The sequence below is a fragment of the Zosterops lateralis genome (genome assembly GCF_965231275.1).
Source record: "Zosterops lateralis genome assembly, chromosome: 2".
Taxonomy (NCBI): domain Eukaryota; kingdom Metazoa; phylum Chordata; class Aves; order Passeriformes; family Zosteropidae; genus Zosterops; species Zosterops lateralis.
This window is the reverse complement of record NC_139763.1, coordinates 26,845,523-26,864,832: the sequence shown is the minus strand read 5'-3', so window position 1 is coordinate 26,864,832 and position 19,310 is coordinate 26,845,523. Positions and strand designations below refer to the sequence as shown.

The following is a 19,310-nucleotide window of genomic DNA, read 5'->3' as shown; positions in this document are numbered from 1 at the left end:
TATCTATGCATTTTTAGACACAGCAATATATTAATTGGTTTGTTTTTCCCTGCAACCCCTCTAACAATCTTTGTTCTTGCCCTGCATTGCCAAAAGCAGAAGTTAGTTTGAAAAAAGGCCATAAGGAGCAGCTCTGGTCAAGTGTTTGAATGACTCATCTGCCAAGGAGTTGAGGGTAATGGAGGTGAGACATGGGTTATTCTCATTTTGGATCAGTTTTTGGAACCTGCACTGGGAGTGGAGGAAGACAAATGGAGAGGGAGGCCCAAGCTCAGGTTTACACTGGGTGTGCAATATTCTGCCTCTCTGATGGAAAATTAATAGGCATCTATCAATGGAAAAAATAACAGATGCTTGGATTGCTACCAAAAAAAAAAAAAAAAAATCACTCTCTCTATATAAGTTGAATAAAGCAATAATATTGTGGTAAAATTTAGTAAATAAAGAACATAAGGTTATCAGCAGAGAATGATGTTGACCTTCCATGCTGTGGATCATTAGCTCACTAGGCCTTTATTAATGGTGCAGAGATGGCACCATACCAATTTCCATCTCCTTTCAGTACAGGTTTTACCAGGGTGTTTGTTAGATGAATGCATCAACTCTTGCACAACCGTGTTGGCCATCAGCCCCACTGCTTGGTAACTTGGCTGACATCAATCAACATGAGAGCACAGTAAGACATAAACAAAGTTACAGCTTCTGTAAAAGCTGCTATATACACAGCCTGGGGGTCCAAATTAGTGCTGTCACTGAGGGAAATGAAATGCAGTCCATACCCAGCCCCTACACATTTCATCTGACAGAGCTGCTGGCCAGCCAGCATGCTCACAGGCCCAGATAATGAACCATGATGCACTCCCTGGCCTTTCTTCAGAGCCATGGATGCAGAATGGGAAACACCCAGGAGATATAGGAGCCATTAGTACAGTGAAAGTTGTCCTGTGAGATCAAGGCAGAGTACAAGCAAGGGAAACAGAGTACAGGCTAGGAATTTTTACCAGGAAAGGATTTCCACAAAACATGACTTTTCCCAGAGCCTTTTGCTGAGTATTACCTGACTTCATACAGTTATTTCCTTTCTGAAGAGACATGCTGGGAATGGCTAACCAAGTTCATGGTACAGAGTCCACTCCCCTGAGCACACCTGCCAAAGATAATAAACCTACAGACAGAATTAAATCATTTAGGTTGGAAAAGACCTCAAACATCACTGAGTTCACCTGGTAACCCAGCACTGCCAGTCTAGCACTAAACTATGTCCTTAAGCACCACATCTATAGGTCTTTACCTGGAAGACAGCAACTTCATCATTTCTCTGGACAGCTTGGCCTAGTGATTGACAACCCTTTCAGTAAATACATTTTTCCTGATATCCAATTACTGTTACTTTGCTACTGCCCAACATCTTCAACACTTCCTTTTCCAGGAAGGAATGTTTAACATCCTCTGCCCTGTGGGTACAGGTACGCTCAGGGAATGTGACACCAAAGAACCAACTGACTGAGACAGGCTGCTCAGCCAAATTCTACCACCAGCTACTGAAAAGCAATCAAACAGCTATTCCACTACAGAGAAGTGATTTCCATGCTGACTCAAAGCAACTGCTTACCTGTTTGGTTCAGCACATAAAAAATCCCAGTAAGAAAAACTTGAGGAAATCAAATTAAAAACGAGGACCTGAGAAAAAGAGTCACAGTTACCTGGCCTGTCAGTCTCTCCCAAAGCTTTTGAACCCCTGAAGCCACTTGCAGTCCAATCTGGAAAAGTGTTCAGGGATCATGACAGTCTCTATAGGTTCAGGGGGGAAGGGGATGGGCAGAGATCAGCAGCTGGATGAGGGACAAAACCCCCACTCCCACAAGCAGAAAGGCAGAACCAAGGAGAAGCCCTTTGAGTTGCTGCCTGAGGTTATTCGCAGGGGATGATACAGTCAGGTACCAAGGGCATACAGCACAGAAGGACAAGCTTCATAATTCCCACTGCTGTGGAACAACTCATTTTTAATTGCCAGACCAGAACAACGTGGCTAAGAGTTCTCAGTCTGTGGCAATTAAGAAAAACTGCACATCTCAGCGCTTTCAATTAACATTGCTTCTTGAGGCAGAACCATTTCAGTCACCTTCAGGATAACACCACTGCTTTAACCTATTGTCTAAAACTACTGAACCAGAACATTTGGGTTCAGAAGGGGCAGGCAGTACATTCTCACTGCTTCCCAATAGCTACTGCACACTACTGCCAGCTTTCAGTGTGGATAAAGCCTCTGGCCATTACCTTTATGTGAAGCATATTCCTTCTTCAGTTTAGAAGTCTGGTAAGATGGATCTCATTGGTTTCCATATACATAAAAAGTGAACTACAAAGTGAATGGTATAACTAACACTAAAAAAACCCCACAAAAATAAAGTGAAGTGCCACAGTCTCACAAAGGCTGAGAAATTAATACTTAATATGCATCAAAGATTTTATTTGCCTTAACTGAAGATTCAAATATTAAAATAAGTCTACATTAAATTATAATATTAAATATGCTTTAAATACAATAAACTAAACATGTTTAGTTTCTAAACACAAAGGGAACAAAAATAATTCAGAATGCAATAAAATTAATGACACCAGAGGACAGAATAAGGACTTTTAATATGTAGTTCCACAAGTTGTCACCTCATATCATTGTTTAAGAAGTGGCCTTTTACTTGATGCACAAAGCCCACATTACATAATCTTAGTAAGGTATCTCTCAAGAAAATATTGCTCAGTTAAATTCTCATTTATGTAGTGATCAAAACTCCTTTGGTAGCTCTTTTACAGAATGAAACATACCAGTAGACAAATCAGGAAAATAAAGTCTTGCAAGTATTACCAGAAATGGTGTCTTCCTTATAGTTACAGTTATCTAACACATCTACAGTGTCATTCACTCTTAATTCAAATCAACTTACATATGTACAATATGTAACAAAGTACTCACAAAATCCTTAGTCTTTCAAGACAAAAAGCTATGCTTTCCCAATATTGAGACCATAAAAGTATTTTTTTTAAAAAAGGTTTTGTTTTCTTAAAGTGGAGCACACTGTACAGTAGGTTCCCTGGATGTTATTTTCAAGGCAGAACTAAATGTTACGGCAATTACAGAAAGTGAAATACACCTGCTGCCCTAAAATGAGGTAGGGCCTCTTTGACTCAGATCTAATCTTTGCCACCCAAGCCAGCAAAAGTAGTAATAATAGAACAATCCATATTTTAGCTAAATAATCCAACAGCTAAGTACACACATGAATGCAGTTGTCCTCTTGGCACTTCAAGAATCTCACTTCAAAACCTGATTTATCCAAACCAGACTGAAGTTTCTAGTAACTTGAAAGAAAAATAACTGAACACAAGTTTAAGGGTTTCCATGGTGCAAAACTTCAGTGTATTTCAACAACACTGCTTGTACATACATGTTCACCTATGAAAGGTTTTTAAAAAGTTACCCAAGTTGTCACTGTAGCTAAAGAATGCAGCATTTAGGGACTTCATGGATGCAGTTAGGAACACCTAGATGAAGAAACCAGACTTGCCCCCACAAATATTTCTCCCACAGGTGATTTTACCTTTTCATCCAACTTCAATGACATTGTTAAACAAAACTGTAAAACTAAATTTTGAAGAACCCAAGAGAACAAAAGATTAACTAAAGGGAAAAAAAAAACAAAACCCCAAGACATTTAAATTTAGTAAGAAGTCTTGACAAAGGTGATCAGTTAACATGTCATTTTGCTTCTTTTCCACAGCAGTGCATGCAGCTGGTTGAAAAATATACATCAACCTGAAATCTGCTAAAAGGAAAGTCTGGAACAGCATAGGTATTTGGTGTCCTGAAGATACATGATTTTGGTTTTTATTTTTTCATTTTTATTTTTTAAAATAAAACTATTTCTTCTCTTTTATGCAACATAGTGGTACTGATTTGGGTTGTCTTTGTCTCTCTCCATATAGTCTCTGTCAATGAGAGATTCAATTCTCTTTTTCAAGTCTCCAGGCTACAAGAAAAGATGAGATTATTATAACAGTTAGTAATACAAAGGCAAACAAACTTAAAAAAATACTGCTAGAAGCTACATAAGAAATGCACCATAGTACATAACTTATGTACTACTGATACTCTGACTTATTCACACAATATCTTAATCTTTGGGTTTAATTCTATGATATTTCACATTTCTTGCTCTTGTAGACAAGTTGAGTAGAAACATATATTACACATATTTAGATAAATCTAGGATGGTTTGACAAACAAAAACATAAGTTACCTTTACAGGAAATTTCAGTTGATTATACAATTCAGACACAAGAAGATTATGACCAAGAGTCTTCCTCATCTTCATTATTCGTACAATAGCAGCATCAATCTGATATTGCCTGTCCTGAAACACTCTTTCAGTTGTGCTGACCTGTTCCTCAACCTAAAGAACAATACAACACCACAAATCAAATCACCTTCTGTTGCTACTTTTTATTAATTATATATCTATAGTTAACCTTGGCAATAAAATGAAACTCATGCATTCTTACTTATCCTTGAGACAGGTGCATGCATTACTGCAGTCTAAGAGGTATGTGATTTCTGAAGTGTACTGCTAAAGCAAGTAAAAGAAAATTAAGGGTAATGTAAAGGGGAAAAAATGTATCTTTTTTTACATTTGATAAATTAAAGTAAATCTTAGAAACTCCCTTCAGATCTTTGAGAGAACACATAACACTTTGACAGCCCAAATAGAGCAGTGTTTTGTGTCAAACTCCAGTTTGAATTTCAGGGAATTTAACATGCAAAGGCAAAAAAGAAACAAGCCAGTGTTAATTAGAATATGTCATCTTGTGTCAAGAATGGGGGTTCAGATACAACAAATAAGGTTTGTTTTCACCGCAGAATCAGGGACAACCCTGACTTTTATAGCCCTCTTACCTGCTAAATATAGAAGTGACATGGTGATATTTAATTCATGAGCTCAGTATAGTACCAACACTTGAGCAATACCACAGAAACTTCTAAGATGGACTGAAACATCTACAAGATCTATTTAGTTTATTATATAGGCATTTAAATTTGCAAACACAGGAAGCAACTTAAGTTGCTTTCAAGTTCAGTGATTTTCAAGTCTATTGCCTCTCTGAGTCATCCTGACTACTCTAAAAATGAAATAGCCTTTGAAATTAAATATTTTTTTCTTTATATGCAAAAAATACAAGAGATTATATCTTTCCATATGGGATATGTAGATGAACAGTTAATACATCAACTGAATGAATGCAAAAAGTACGTACTGTTTCTTTCATTTGAATCTGGTTGATCTTTATTCTAAACAATTTGTGCTTGAAATCACCATTAAAGATGAATTTATCTCCATCTTCTACATCCTTGCCCTTTGGATTTTTAATCAATACTCGTGCTTTTCCACAAGCTAAGGACTGCAAGGTTCTTCTTAATTCACTGTCCTCTGTGAAGGAGTTTTAATATGGGAGAAAGCAGAACAAAACATTAACATCAAGAGTTTTATGTGATTAATCTAGAAATAAAATTGAGAAGCTAGTGATTTTATGTTAATACTTTCTTCCAAGTTCCAATTAGGAAGTAGCTCACAGCATTCAAACTTGGTCTTGTCTTTCACAGGTTAAATGCTGAGAGCATGCACAGCTCTCCATCAGAAAGATGGATTCAGGCTCATCTCAGTGAGTTTTCTATCCAAAATAGTTTCAAAAAAGATTTCACATTAACACAAAATTAGTTTTATTGCTTTAGTTTTGTGTGGTAGTAACAGGGCTTTAGAAAACAAAAAGTCAGTGTATGACAGGAAACTCAAAGCCACCTATTTTAAGATTTGATCAATGTTTTTATCACACAGCAAAAAATAGAATAAAAATACAGAAGTCTAAATTGACAAAGATGTTTTGTGGGAGGATAGAGCTGACAGCTATTATAGTCAAACTTCTCTCAAAACACAAAAGTAGTAGACACAAGCGTGTGAGGAAAATTTTATCTAGTAATATTTAAGGCTAAAAGTATTTAGGCAAAAATATAATTACAATGCTTAAGACTTTATTTTATGTTGCAAGGTCTTGTATCAAGATTTTGCATTGAAACAGTCTCTACAGTCTCTAGAATACTTCATTCACAGTATTAAATTATCACTAAATGTGTTGGATCTCCTGAACATAGTTCTTAGTCTAAAAACTGAAAGAAAGGCTTTGCAATCTAGTGTTGTAGTACAGCTGAGTAACACCATTGCTATTTTTAAAATACTTAAGCTTTTACATAGAGCAACCTTTTCCTTCTTTTAAAGTTCTAACTATTCTATGATTTCTAAAAAAAACCTCCTTCAAACATTGTGGGCTAAACAGGCATTTATGACATTTTGAGACACTTTGTGTTTCAATCCCAGTAGATGCAGATCGTTGAGCCGTGTTTTTGTCCAAACACACAAGGCTGCTGTTAAAACACTCTGGAGCTTTGCATGTGAAGTCACAGGTTACAGTATGCCAAACGGAAGGAATTTACAATTACCTATCAATCCCTGAAGAAGGAGTAATAACTACAGTTCCTAGAGGCTTGATAATAAGGTGAGTAAAAACATGAAATATATTTGGATAACACATCTCAAAGCAGCCCAATTAGAGAGAAGGGTGACCATTCTTTCTCTGAGTAACAGTTTATACATTTTCTCACTGTTCTAATGTAGCAGGGACAAGCTCATTAAAGAGGCTGATAATTATTTATTTTAACAGTGATTGGAATACACAAGTTCCAGTCATGGCCAGTTAACCGCTACAAGAAAAACGGAGAGGAACTTGTAAATTTACAAGATCATGTAGTGACATGACAAGGGGGGAGTAACTTCAAACTCAAACAGAATAGATTAGGTATTAGATAGAAATTCTTTATTGTTAGGGTGGCAAGGCACTAGAACGGGTTGTCCAGAGAATTTCTGGATGCTCCTTCCCTGGAAGTGTTCATGACCAGGCGAGAGGGAGCTCTGACCAACCTGGTTTAATGGACAGTGTCCCTGCCCAGGACAGGGGGATAGAACTGGATTATCTTCAACATCCCTTCCAATCCAAGCCATTCTGTGATTCTATGCTATTCATCCTGGCCTCACAGGAATCCAGTGGACCATGAACTGTCCTTATTACCTAAATTTCTACACTACTTCTGCAAAAGGGAGACAAATACAGGCATGGTGCTTAGTGCAATGACACATAGGTAGTTCCCAACTATCAATTCCAGCCACTTGCCTTAAAAACAGTTCATTGACTTCCTTATTTTGTGCTATAATGGAATGGATTTCCATGCAGCAGATTTTATCTGTTGCTGTCAGGCAGTCAGAATGCAAGCTCTAAGGGACAGCAATCCAAGATGAGAAAGCAGGACCTGGACCAGGCTTGCATGAACCTTTGTTTGTTCTGTAAACACTCTACTCCAAACTAATGAGCCTCTCCAGACTATCCTGATAATTATTATCACTGGCATGGATTTTCTTCAGCTCCCTTACCATTAAGGGAGAGGATAACTAACTTGAAGCACTGACACTGAGACAATGGAGCACCCAGGCTGTACTTCCTTCTGAACCACAAGGATTCTTGGTAACCCTATTTTACAGTCTTTTAGTAAATATATCACAATATTTTAGTACTTGTAAGGGCTCAAATACTCTTTCAGATACTGCTGTATTAGCTTCATCTTAAGTTTCAACATGTGAAGGACTACTGGGTATAAGCTGCTGATTGATGCAAAACTTGCAGAGAGTGATGATGACAGTGTTTTGGATAACTGTAACTGGTAACTGTTTCAAGAGAGTGTAAGAATTTGGGGGGACCCCCCCCCCCCCCAGAATATAAAAACAGAAGACAGATACTACAGATGGTTAAAAAGAAAATGGTACTCTTCCTCAGTTTTCTCTGTCCTTCAGGTTGAGATGCAGAGGCAGAGCTAAAAAGTGCACACCCAGCACACTGCTGCTCTGAACAAATCAGACCTGCTGGGAAGGGGCACCCCAGCAACAGGAATGGGCATCAGGCATGTGAGCTCTCAAAACACCTCAACTGAAAATACTCTCTTAGATCACCCCCAAATGACAGCACTCTACAACAGATCATTTTCAAAATATAGTATGTGAAACTGAAAGGGAGCAAAAAGAATCAGTACACACAACAGTCCTTATCACAACTTAAATTTTAAGAATTGCAGTGATACATTCTGTAAATCTAATAGGTTGTTAGTAGTATCACATGCCACACAGCTCTTACTAATAATTTTGTGAAGCATCCATTTTACACACCAAGAAAATATACTAAGAAATACCTGTAGTGTGTTTTCCTCACCACTCTTGGTGTGTGTATGCTATTGGCAAATAGTTTGTGCTAATGATAGTGACAAATTTCTTAAAATTAGGTCTTCACATACCAAATCATAATTGCTGATCACTTGAATAAATTTAAGAATCAGAAAGTATTCTTCCTACCTACACCAGTAGCCATTTTAATTTCTTCAAAACTGAATTCATCTCCTTCGTTAAACATAAGCAATACTAATGTCTGAAAGAGCGATACTTGAAACTCCTTCTTCCCCTAAAAGAGAAACAACAAATAATAGTAATATTCACATAATTTTCTATTGTACCCCCTACATTTCATAGTTACAGAAAGTATCCATTAATTTTTCTATTTCTAGAGGAATAGATATGTCTTGGAATGCTTGGCACACAGAAGAATCTGCCTGAATGTAGTATTAAGGAAACAGGATGTTCATAAAACCTCTTTTTTTTTGTCCTCTAACACTAACAATACACAGCAGAAGCTTGTTAGAATGGCCTGGTATTTATTTCACATCCTTCATTTTAATTACAATATATGAAATTTTGCTGTTGCCACCATCAATAGTGAATTTATCAATAATTAATTCAAATTAATATTCACAGCAAGTTAGTAAAAGAATTCAAGGGTTTTTTTGTCTTTGCTGTGGCTCAGTGAAGCTGCACTATTACAAGGCAAAATGCTGCATGAGACAAAACAAAACCACATGGACAAACAGTGCAGTTATTTAACAGTTAAATAATTCAAGAAGCATTTAAATTTTAACCACAGCCATCACATGATTAACACCCTTCAGTCTCTTTATGTATGTCAAGCATACTAAAAGCATCACCAGGATTTCTACAATCAAAACAATTCCAAATTGAAGATAAAAAAATGCTGAGTTTTTTCTTGCTTTAATTTCTTGTTTTATTACAACTTAATTTATTTGAACGACCAACAGTTCCTATCAAATTAATATCACCAAATGGTATCACATTGTTGTCTTGTTAGCTAGGTAGTATTTCAGTTTAATAATAAAAGGCCGACTTCCTGTAAAAAATAACAGTATTGAATTGTGATTGTTCTCCCACAAAAATGTTACTCCCTTTATAAAAAATACAACTTATGATTAGATTCCAAATAATTCACCTAAATTTTAACCTAACAGGCAAAGCATTATGCAAGCAAACTTACTTCCTTAAATTCTGCCTTTAGGACAGCATGCCCTAAAGTGGTCTGCCACTGAAGTTTTCGACCACTGTGTTTTCCCAGGTAAAAGGTTTTAAATACCTCCTGAAGCTTTATCATCTATTAAGAAAAGAAAAAACATTAGCATTATATCAGTGCAGTGATACAAAATGATTTCACATGTAATTTCTTTATTCTCCTCAACCATGTTTCATAATAGGTTCTTTTGTGGGGAAAAACGTGACTTAAAGAGCAAAATTTTGCTCTCAAGTACACTGGTACTATTATGCACATAAGAAAGCCTCAATTCAAATATATCTGAATTTTCCTTGAGTTTTTAATTTGCTTGTTTTGTTTTAAGTAACAGTAAAATACACTCCCTGTAAAGGGTTTTAAACTTCAAAAGAGATACTGGTTTTGTCCCAGACTGTGAATCCGACCTAGAAGTCATGAGACAAAATGCATCAAACTCACACCTTTACACTGGCTAGAACCATCTGCTCTTAAGTTCTTCCTGTAGTTTGTGGATGGACTGGAACTCCAGTCCAATTCCACTACTTTATGCCCTCTTACTTCCAAGTAAGAGGGTTTTACCCCTCCATTTTCATGAGCTGTTGCTCAGGCTGGATCCTTCAGTAGTCTGCCATGGAGGAAAAGATACTTCAGGAACAAGAAAGAGTACAAGAGCTTCCATATGTTCCAAGCTGATTTGGAACCTCATTACCACCTCTGACCTCTCAAGTGCTTCCCACATGTCCGACCAAGCAAGCTATTGCAGGAAATAGGGACTCCAAATACGCATTTCAACATAAATCACTCCTGAAAGGAGCTTTACAAAAATCTCTCAACTTGAAAACAATCATTTTTCAGGCAAATATTATTTAAATGCAGGGGCTAGTTTTGTGTGACACATTGCAGGGAACAGAAGAAGGATCTTTAAAAAAAGGAACATGCAATAACATAACCATTGACTAGTTCAAAGTGCCTACGCAATGTAGTTAAAGATTGACTAAATTAAGGTGAACTGACCAATTGAAAACTTTTAAGTAACTGCTTGCAATTCTATGTAAGGCAATGATATTACTATTATTCAGGTAAAAAACCCACCACATTTTTTTAAATTCTGGAATCCTTAAAATTACATAAACCCCTTAAATATCTAAGCAGAAAAACATTAAATGAAGGGCATTAATGCACCCTGTGATAATGATTCCACTCTGTAAAGTGCATTTAGAAGAAGAATTCAAACAAACCTCTGAATTTAAATGGACTTCCATAGGTGTATAAGTTGGCCAATATCCCATAGTTAATATATTTACTGTCAGGTCTATATTTCCTGGGTCACTTTGGTTCTGCATATACTAAAAATATAAGAGACAAAGATTATTCAAGAATACTATCTCCATACTTAATTAGAAAATGTATGTACTTAAATTAGAAATTTAGGATTAGTATAACAATGAAAAATTCTTACAGGCCACATCCTTGGTTAGACATGCTCTACCAGGATTTTCAGTAACTATCTAATGACCACTTCCCCAACTTCAAAACAGCAAGCAGTTAGGAGTACAAAGAAAATATCAACATGCCTTGAAATATCCTAGACCACTGTCCATACAGGGTGCTAAGGTCAAAGAAACTTTATTCACATGCAAATAAAGTAACAGAAAAGAAACCATGGCAGAGACTGTAAGCTCAAAAGGATCCCCTTGAACTTTTACACCTATTAGACAGAACTTTTTCATATAATTGGAGTAGAGCATCAGTCAAGCCAGACTGCAAAATCTGGGACAGAAGAGTCACTACAGTATTTTATTACAGGTGTTGACCTGGGTCAGATCTCTACTCCAGCATCCTGACTTCAGTAAGGTCCCAAAACAAGTACCCAGAGAGAAATGCAACAGCAGGGTGAGCATGTACAGTATTTCCTGCAAGCAGTTATCAGTCACCATCAGGTTGGAAACTTTGGGGCTGAGACATGCACAGTTTCTGTGCACTTAGCAATTTTCAGGGAGTTTCTCTGGTGTGCACCATTCACAAAAAAAAAAAAAAAAAAAAAAAAAAAAAATCAGAGCAGCACCAGTTTACAGAGTGAAGGAATACAGACTTCCAAGGATGTCAGTCAACTAAATTACTATGTGGTGTTTAGACTAATTTACTTTAAAAGGAATCAAATAAAACTGTATTTTTTATTTTATACAATAAAATTATTGTATACAATAAACAAATTCTGTGTATAAACAGAACAGTAAGTAGACACTATTATTTAAACTAGGACCTGCTCAAAAGCTGTTTTGTTTCATTTTAACTTAATCCAAGGGACAGCACCATTAAATGCCTCCCCATGACTGTGGAAAATTTTATATACAAACAAAAGCTAGAGGTACCTGCTTGAACTGTACCATGACATCTTTGGACAGTTCCATGTCCTTGAACATGCCCTCCAGTTTGCTGGTAAAAGCAGCGCCACATTCTGTCACAAAAAAGGCAAAGATCCCATAATCACAAAGAAGCACAGACCAAGTGATAAACACTTAACATGAGACAGCTGAGCCACATTACCAGGCTACAGAGCACCCACAAACAGGAACATTTTCAGGATTTTGCTCCTCTGTAGGTACATTAAATAAACCAGTCTCATACGTAAGAAGTCAGCCTGATAGTTCTTGCTGAGCATAACGAAAGATCTGATATACATATATACATACACACACCCCCCAAAGTATTTAAGTTAAGAGCTGTATAGCTGTAACTTAAAATTTGGCTTGTCACTTCTTAAAAGCATGAGAAAGTAAGTTTTCCAAATTTGCATGCCAAAAAATAATACAAATTTAACATCTGAAGACACCTACCATGTTTAAGCTTTGACAACATGGACTTCTCAGCATCTACTGATGCACTTTTTCCAACCAGCAGTCTTTTGGCTAAGTCTTTCTTATAAAATGCCTCAAACACATCTTTCCCTGTAAAGAAATAGAATGTATAATTTAATTTTATTTTTTGTTTCAATCTGCATTACTGCCCTTCAGGTTTGTGACACAAGCCTTTCTCATGAAAAGCTGATTAGCAGAACAATACTCATTATGCAGCAGTGAAGAAAAACATGTAGGTATTTTGTTCTTTTAATATTTTAGTAATTTTTAACATTTTTGCAAAATTTTTACTTTTTTATTTCTGCCCCAGGAACTTGGGCTGCCTTGTATTTTCCATTGGATCAGCTGCAAAACTAATGAAATTACTCTGGGGTCCAGAAGACCATTCTCCCTCCACTGGTCTGATTTATTTAAGAAAAAAAAAAGGTGGGAGGGAGGTTTTCTATGCATTAAAGAATGTATTTTGAAAGGCTAAGGGAAAGATAATTTAACGGAAGTCTTCTCACATGGTTTGCCAATAGCCTTTTGAAATGAATGAGTCATATAGATACCCACAAATTTCACACCTTTAACCCAAGCTTCTTCCTTTTGACAGTGCAAAGATACCAGCAAGGTGTTTCCCTTTAAGAGGAATAAATTTACTGTAACCTAAGCCACTACTTGTGCTGCCTACAGTAGCTCCTTGTAATTCCTTGCAAACACCTTCCAATTTAGTGTTTCTAATGATAGTTGTCCCCCTTCCCCATTTTGTCCTGATGATGTTTCATGAACCAGCTACATCAAGATATTATCAAAAGGGCCAATGCCCAGGAACTACCTATTAATTATCATCTGTTCCTAAAAGAGCTCGTATGTACTAGACAGCTCAAAATAAAATTCATGCTCTTAACTCAGTACTGCAAAAAATATGAAGAGAAAAAGAGTTGGTCAAAGTTTCAGAATAACAAAAATAATCTTAGGTTGACAAGCTGCCAGTACAACTGTTTTCATTCACCATATCCATCTGACAAAAACGATGCAATTATGATTCAATTATGTAAATGATACTACTTCATGACTTGACTGCTCTCCCATCATATTGTACTTGTTTGAGATTTTTATGAGGAGAGAACCCCACAGATCTCAGACAAACTAATACAGATTTAGGTAATTCCTGCTATTCTACCCCAGCCCAGGATATACATTCCACTTCCCTCAGAGGAGTGACCTTGCATCTGTACTGGATCAGACCACTGTTTTTTTTATATCCAATCTAGAAAAAAAATTTCCTCACACATTCAAGGGTTTTGCTCAGACAGACATACATGAGTGAAATGCATTTCAAAAGCAGTGAAACTCAGCAAAAACACTTCTTCCTATCATTCTGAGCTCTCCTCTGTGCTCCTTCTCAGCTAGGATGAGAAAAGTCAAAAAAAGTTGCTGGGTTTTCATGCTTTGTACCTACAACATATATAAATGGACAGGAAAGACAAAGTCTGTACTGTCATTAGAGGAGAGGTGGTTGTTACAGGCATGGTTAATTTATGCTGAAAAACTTCCAGCAACACCTCTAACTCTTAGGTCTCCACTCACAAGACTCTGAAAGGTTTGTAACTTGCCAATCTCCACAGAACTATTTGCCCTTCCCAGTATATTTATAAGGTGACCTCAATTAAAGACCGAGTTGAGCAGAAATTCATGCTGAAAAAGATCTCGTGCATTCAGAGGAAAGCAGCCCTGATAGTAGCAAGGGGAGCAGTTTTAATTGCATCAACAGTGAACTGCTATTTCTTACCATGAATGAATCTAAATATGATCATGATTTTGTCAAGGATTCTTTCCAGCTCTTCATCTGTTGCTTCTTTATTACCAGCTCTTAACTTGGAGTCCACATATTTTGCTACAAATAAATAAAATTAGGTAACAGCTTAAAAAACAGATCTAAAATATCCATCTCCTTTAAGCATCTCCTGCTTGAAATATTACTATGTGTTAAATACTACTGTATGTTAAAATATAGGATAAGCACTAGATTTTCTATTTTCCCATCTCTGTGTTCAGTAGAATAACAGAGCCCTACTATATATAATGGAAAAAAAACTGCAAAAAGGAACAGTCCAAGGCAAAAAATAAATACAGTATAATAATTAAAATTAATGCATTAGAAATTCCCACATTTTGTGTTATAGTCATACAAGCACATTACTTGTTGAAAGACAATGTTTTGGAAGCATACAATGTATATGAATGTATTTTATGAGAAACAGAAACAAACAACATAAAGAGGACTATATTTCTGTAAACCTTTACCATGTCCCTCATGCTCCTTGGCAGGAGCATATTAAAATTTAAACAGAAGCAATGCTTTCCAGTTAGTAGTTTCAGAATGCCAGAAATAAGGTTAAGCCTTGAGTTTAGCTAAGTATTTATTAAGCCACATTAGTATCCTTATACAACCTTCTTTGTAAGAAAAAAACCTTTGTGGCAGCTGGAACACCATGATCCAGTAATGACAACAACCCATATCATGGCTTTAACCTGTATCACTATGTTGTGCAATCTGTCCTACATAAAGCTGATTTTAGAAGGAAGACACAAAATAAGCCAAATAAAGGCAAAAAGAATGTACAGAGGAAAAACAAACAACCAAGGAGCAGGATCGTCTCCCGGTGTAAAATGCCACAGCTCTAGTTTTTCAGCAGGCAAAACTGTAAAGATAGCTTTTGTCAGATCAGGGATAAACTAAATAATAGTGTTTTTAAAGTATTTGTTATTATCTTTCCCCTTAATAAGCACAAGTTCTCCTGCCAAGGTAGTGGAGTTTTTTCCCCTCTATTAAAACTCCTTGTATCTGAAGGCCTTAAAATTGTTATCCTAACTTCAGCCTTCAAGGCAGATGGGATGGGCTGCACTTTTTCCTGAGAGATCCAGAACATCCACAGAACGCCTCTACCACCACCATTAAAGCCAGTTCCCCTTTACTTGCCACAACTGCTGTTCCCCCTGGCCATTTAATCCCGTGGCAGCCCCAGTGCTCCACTGAGCAGTTGTTAGCCCCAGGCCCCGTGCAAGCAGCAGAGCGCAGGGACAGGAGGGTGACAGGTGACATGCTCCACCAGGCCCCTGACAGCACACCCAAGCTCTCAGGGCCCACCACGCACCAGAGTTAACGTTTGCCTCACGTCCCAAAACCAGTCTCCTAAAGCAGAAGGCGACTGCACCGCTATTGCACTAGCACACTCAGCAGCATTATCATGCTTTCTACAGATTTTTGAAATATTTTACAGAAAAATATTTGTGTACCTATCAATTCTGCAGGCTTATTTGGTCTCTTGTTGATAAATGTTTCAAAGGACTCCTTCATCAAGTTTATAAATTTTTCATTTTTCTGAAAGCACACTTCTATGATATGGTCCACTTTATCCTTAAAATCTAGTAGTTCTTGCACCATATCCTTGTCTTTTTCAGGATTAACCACTATTGTTGTCCCAAAGTTCTGTAAAACAAACACTTTTGATAGTAAAATACTTTAGAGTGCTACCTATCTCCCCCAACAGAATAATTTACCCTTATAAAATTTGTCATTAGAAAAAGGAATTTTTTACAGAACTACTTATGACTGCAAGTTCTTAAAAAATGAGATGCATTGAAATTAAAAATAAAAACTAGACACACATTAATGGATTTCAAACATTAGTGTTTGATTTAAAGATTATTTACATTTAAGACAAAAGTAAAAAAATAATTAAATAAATACACAGTAGACAGGACTATGACGTGCAAGTTTACAGTGAGATACAGAACCATGATTCATGTAAAATAAATTAAATGGAAACTGCCTCAGAAGTGTTAAGTAAAAAAGGAAAATTTCCACTCTTTTTATTAAACCCGCTTGAGAATTTACTTGATTAAACAGGTAGCAAAAAATTTAACTGCTGCTCAGCCCCCAAAGATTTCTCTTTCATCAAGGGTTCTAAACCAAAATGATCCTAGCTAACTTATAAGGAAACAAAACTTTCCCATGCACAAGCAGCAAACACAGACCTGATTTTCTCTTCCTGTTCCTAAATTTATTATCTCAGAGATAGAACACCATTTGTCTAATGAACCAAAATATCCTGTAAGGGAGGATTTTCACCTACTGGACAATTGACATTTGCTTAGTAACACTGATCACCGCCCTGGACAGAATGATCAGTTTTCCACAGTGAGAAAGAGTAACATCTGCATAGCAAAAGCAAAACAGTATTCAATTCGTATATTTTCACCAACTAAAGTATGCTAGCCAACAACAGTAAATGAGATAGGGGGAAATTCTTCTCCAACCTCAGAATTTCCACTGCATCATCTAATTAGCTACTGTCATCTTTCATGGAGATCTCTCTCAAGTACCATTTCAGAGTAAAGCTGATCACAAGGCTCCCAAGATCCTTAGATTGAACACATGTATCACAGGATCACAGAACAGTTTGGGCTAGAAGAGACCTCTGATTATCACCTAGTCCATCAGATCTTCCACCTGTCAGAATTTCCCCTTCATTAACACAGCATTTGGGTGTCTCACAGTCTGTCAGGTACATTCATAAATTGCAGGGCTTTCCCCCATTCTGCAAGCAGCAAACTGAGATACAAAGAGCCAAACGGCACCTCTGAATTCACAAAAAGGTGACTACAATGGATGACAGACCCCTACCTGGCTCACAAGATAAACGCTAAGTTCTTGAAGCTCTCTTTACTGTCATGCAGAATGTTTGGAAGGAGATTTACTGACACTACAGAAAAGGATTTCTAGGTTTTTTGAATATGTACAAAACCATCTTAGAGCAGTAACAGGTCTGATTCTGCAAGATACAGGGTATGATAAGCAAATTTAGCAACTTGCTGCCGTGAAAGGAGAGGTTCCTTTCCTTATTTTCTATGCATCTTGAACTCTTGCTTCTTTCCTTGGACCTGCACATGGACTTTTCTGTGAGTCTCTTTAGCTCACAAAACCTGGGAATAAACTGACTTTTCCCAGGTACTGTGATAAAAGAGATCACAGGAGAGCCAACAGAGTGGCAGGCAGCAGTAGGATTAAGTGAGCAGCATGATCTACTAGGAGGTAAGAAGAAATATGATGCTCCTGAGCCACAGCACCACCACTCAATTAGGCAACACCTCAGTTCTGGGGGCAGAGGGTAACCATGTTACACTCCCATGAGCTGCAGCACTGGTGGATCATGCTGAACTCCAGACACAGGTGTGCAGAAAAGGCACTTTAGAATTAACTGATGTTGTGCACTTAGTCCTGAAGGTAGATGAACACATGAACAGTTCAGGAGAGAGCCATGACATCAGGAAATACAAACTCCTGGGATAAAAATCTTTTGTGAAGCTTTCCTGCCTTCATCTTGCAAGAGCACTCTAGTGCAAGCTCTCTGGGGCAGCATACTATATGGATATTATGCCTGACAAACAAACCCAAAGCAAAACCAACTTGATGATTATTCTTAACAGGAGCATTGCCTTCCCAACAGCTTTAACATCTACCAGCATTGTTGTAGATTGGTTATAAGTAGCACTGCCTAAGCTGCAGAAGAATACCAACATGTGATGTTTCACTGGTTTTACAGATATGTAAATAGTTGAGTGTATTTGCACCAAAACAACATATAGTACAGTCCAGCATAGTCTAAACACATGTGCACGTGATTCTATTTAAAAGCAACACAACCAAAAAACACCCTGTGTAATGTTGAAACCTATAAGGAAAGCAATTTCCAAGTAGAAATTTAAAACCAAAGCAGGTGTTGCTGTTTCTCATCATGTGATTGTTACTGAGGCAGAAGCATTAACATCCTCCCCATATTTACTTAAAACTGAAATTTGGTGATACACCTATATGTTATGCTTGGCTTTGACAGAAGAAATTTGTAACAGCATAAATTTTTACATTAGTAATGGATCTTTGAAATACCTTGATGTATTCGCTCCAATGTTGCAAAAGGATCTGCTGCCCACCTTTTACCCGGCTGAACAGCTGGTATGTCTGGGTCAGATCTGATATTCTGTTTTCATCAAGCAGGCTATCAAGTCCTAAAAAAAAAAAAAATAAATTAGAAAAAAGAGCAAATTTGAATACAGTTACATAGAGTTAGAACTATATTAGAGAAGATACCTATTAGAGAATATACTAGTATTTCAACCGAAATACTTTCCCAACCAGGTGGTGATCCTAAGCCTTCTGCAGAATGGTTATGAAAAGAGCTTGACTTCAAAGGTATAGTTTTATCAAGGACCTCTAAAGAAAACAGGAAGCTAAGTAAACTGCCCTAAATTTAAAGTAATGATAAATACTTCCTGAGATTTGTTTCTGTGGAGCACAGTGTGCCATGTTTTTAGATTAAGAATGTGCTGGGAACAGTCTACACTCCTACCAATGGAATAACACAATATTACAAATTTCTTTTAAACAACTTTTGCTTTGTCGATTCACCCTACATGAGACTAAACTTTGGGCTAGCAAATGGAGAACTGAAGCCCAAGGAATGTAACAAGCAAATAACTTCATACACATTTTTCCATTTGAGAGTATGACAGATGTAGTCCCAGTGCAATCTGGGTGTCTGGTGTCAGTTACAGAGACTTTAGTAATACCAGAGCATAGCATCAAAGATTGATGACATTTTTTTAAAAACAAAAAGCTTAATTTTACACAGGTTCACAATTCACACCATCAGTGTAGCTGACAGTGTACAACTGTCCTACTTCAAATATATTTGATTAGTGATAACTTTTAAATGCTATGAAACATTGCTTTCCAAATCACTACCAAATTATCCCATATTCTACAAATTCTTCAGCTTAAAATACTTTCACTGTATATTGTAACTTTCATGCATGTTCAGAAAGGCAAGCAATGTTCAAGAACGATGTTAGGTTAACCTTTGTCTGCTA

General features: G+C 36.9%; 1 protein-coding gene across 12 annotated transcripts in view; it reads right to left on the bottom strand.

Annotated features, from left to right (window-relative positions):
• Nucleotides 1-2,455: 2,455 nt before the first annotated feature.
• CUL4A (cullin 4A) overlaps nucleotides 2,456-19,310 on the bottom strand; it is a 34,778-nt gene continuing 17,923 nt past the window's right edge. For 5 of the 12 annotated variants that reach the window (XM_083854892.1, XM_083854887.1, XM_083854893.1 and 2 more), the window contains 11 exons: nucleotides 18,331-18,449; nucleotides 15,678-15,870; nucleotides 14,170-14,274; nucleotides 12,375-12,485; nucleotides 11,910-11,995; nucleotides 10,776-10,883; nucleotides 9,529-9,642; nucleotides 8,502-8,607; nucleotides 5,311-5,483; nucleotides 4,299-4,451; nucleotides 2,456-4,028 (listed from right to left, as the gene is read on the bottom strand). In XM_083854892.1, the coding sequence (XP_083711018.1) occupies nucleotides 3,933-4,028; nucleotides 4,299-4,451; nucleotides 5,311-5,483; nucleotides 8,502-8,607; nucleotides 9,529-9,642; nucleotides 10,776-10,883; nucleotides 11,910-11,995; nucleotides 12,375-12,485; nucleotides 14,170-14,274; nucleotides 15,678-15,870; nucleotides 18,331-18,449 (1,364 nt within the window). In that variant the 3' untranslated portion in view covers nucleotides 2,456-3,932. Of the gene's footprint in view, nucleotides 4,029-4,298; nucleotides 4,452-5,310; nucleotides 5,484-8,501; nucleotides 8,608-9,528; nucleotides 9,643-10,775; nucleotides 10,884-11,909; nucleotides 11,996-12,374; nucleotides 12,486-14,169; nucleotides 14,275-15,677; nucleotides 15,871-18,330; nucleotides 18,450-19,310 lie in introns of those variants that run through there. The other 7 variants (XM_083854890.1, XM_083854891.1, XM_083854895.1 and 4 more) reach the window with 7 other exon arrangements.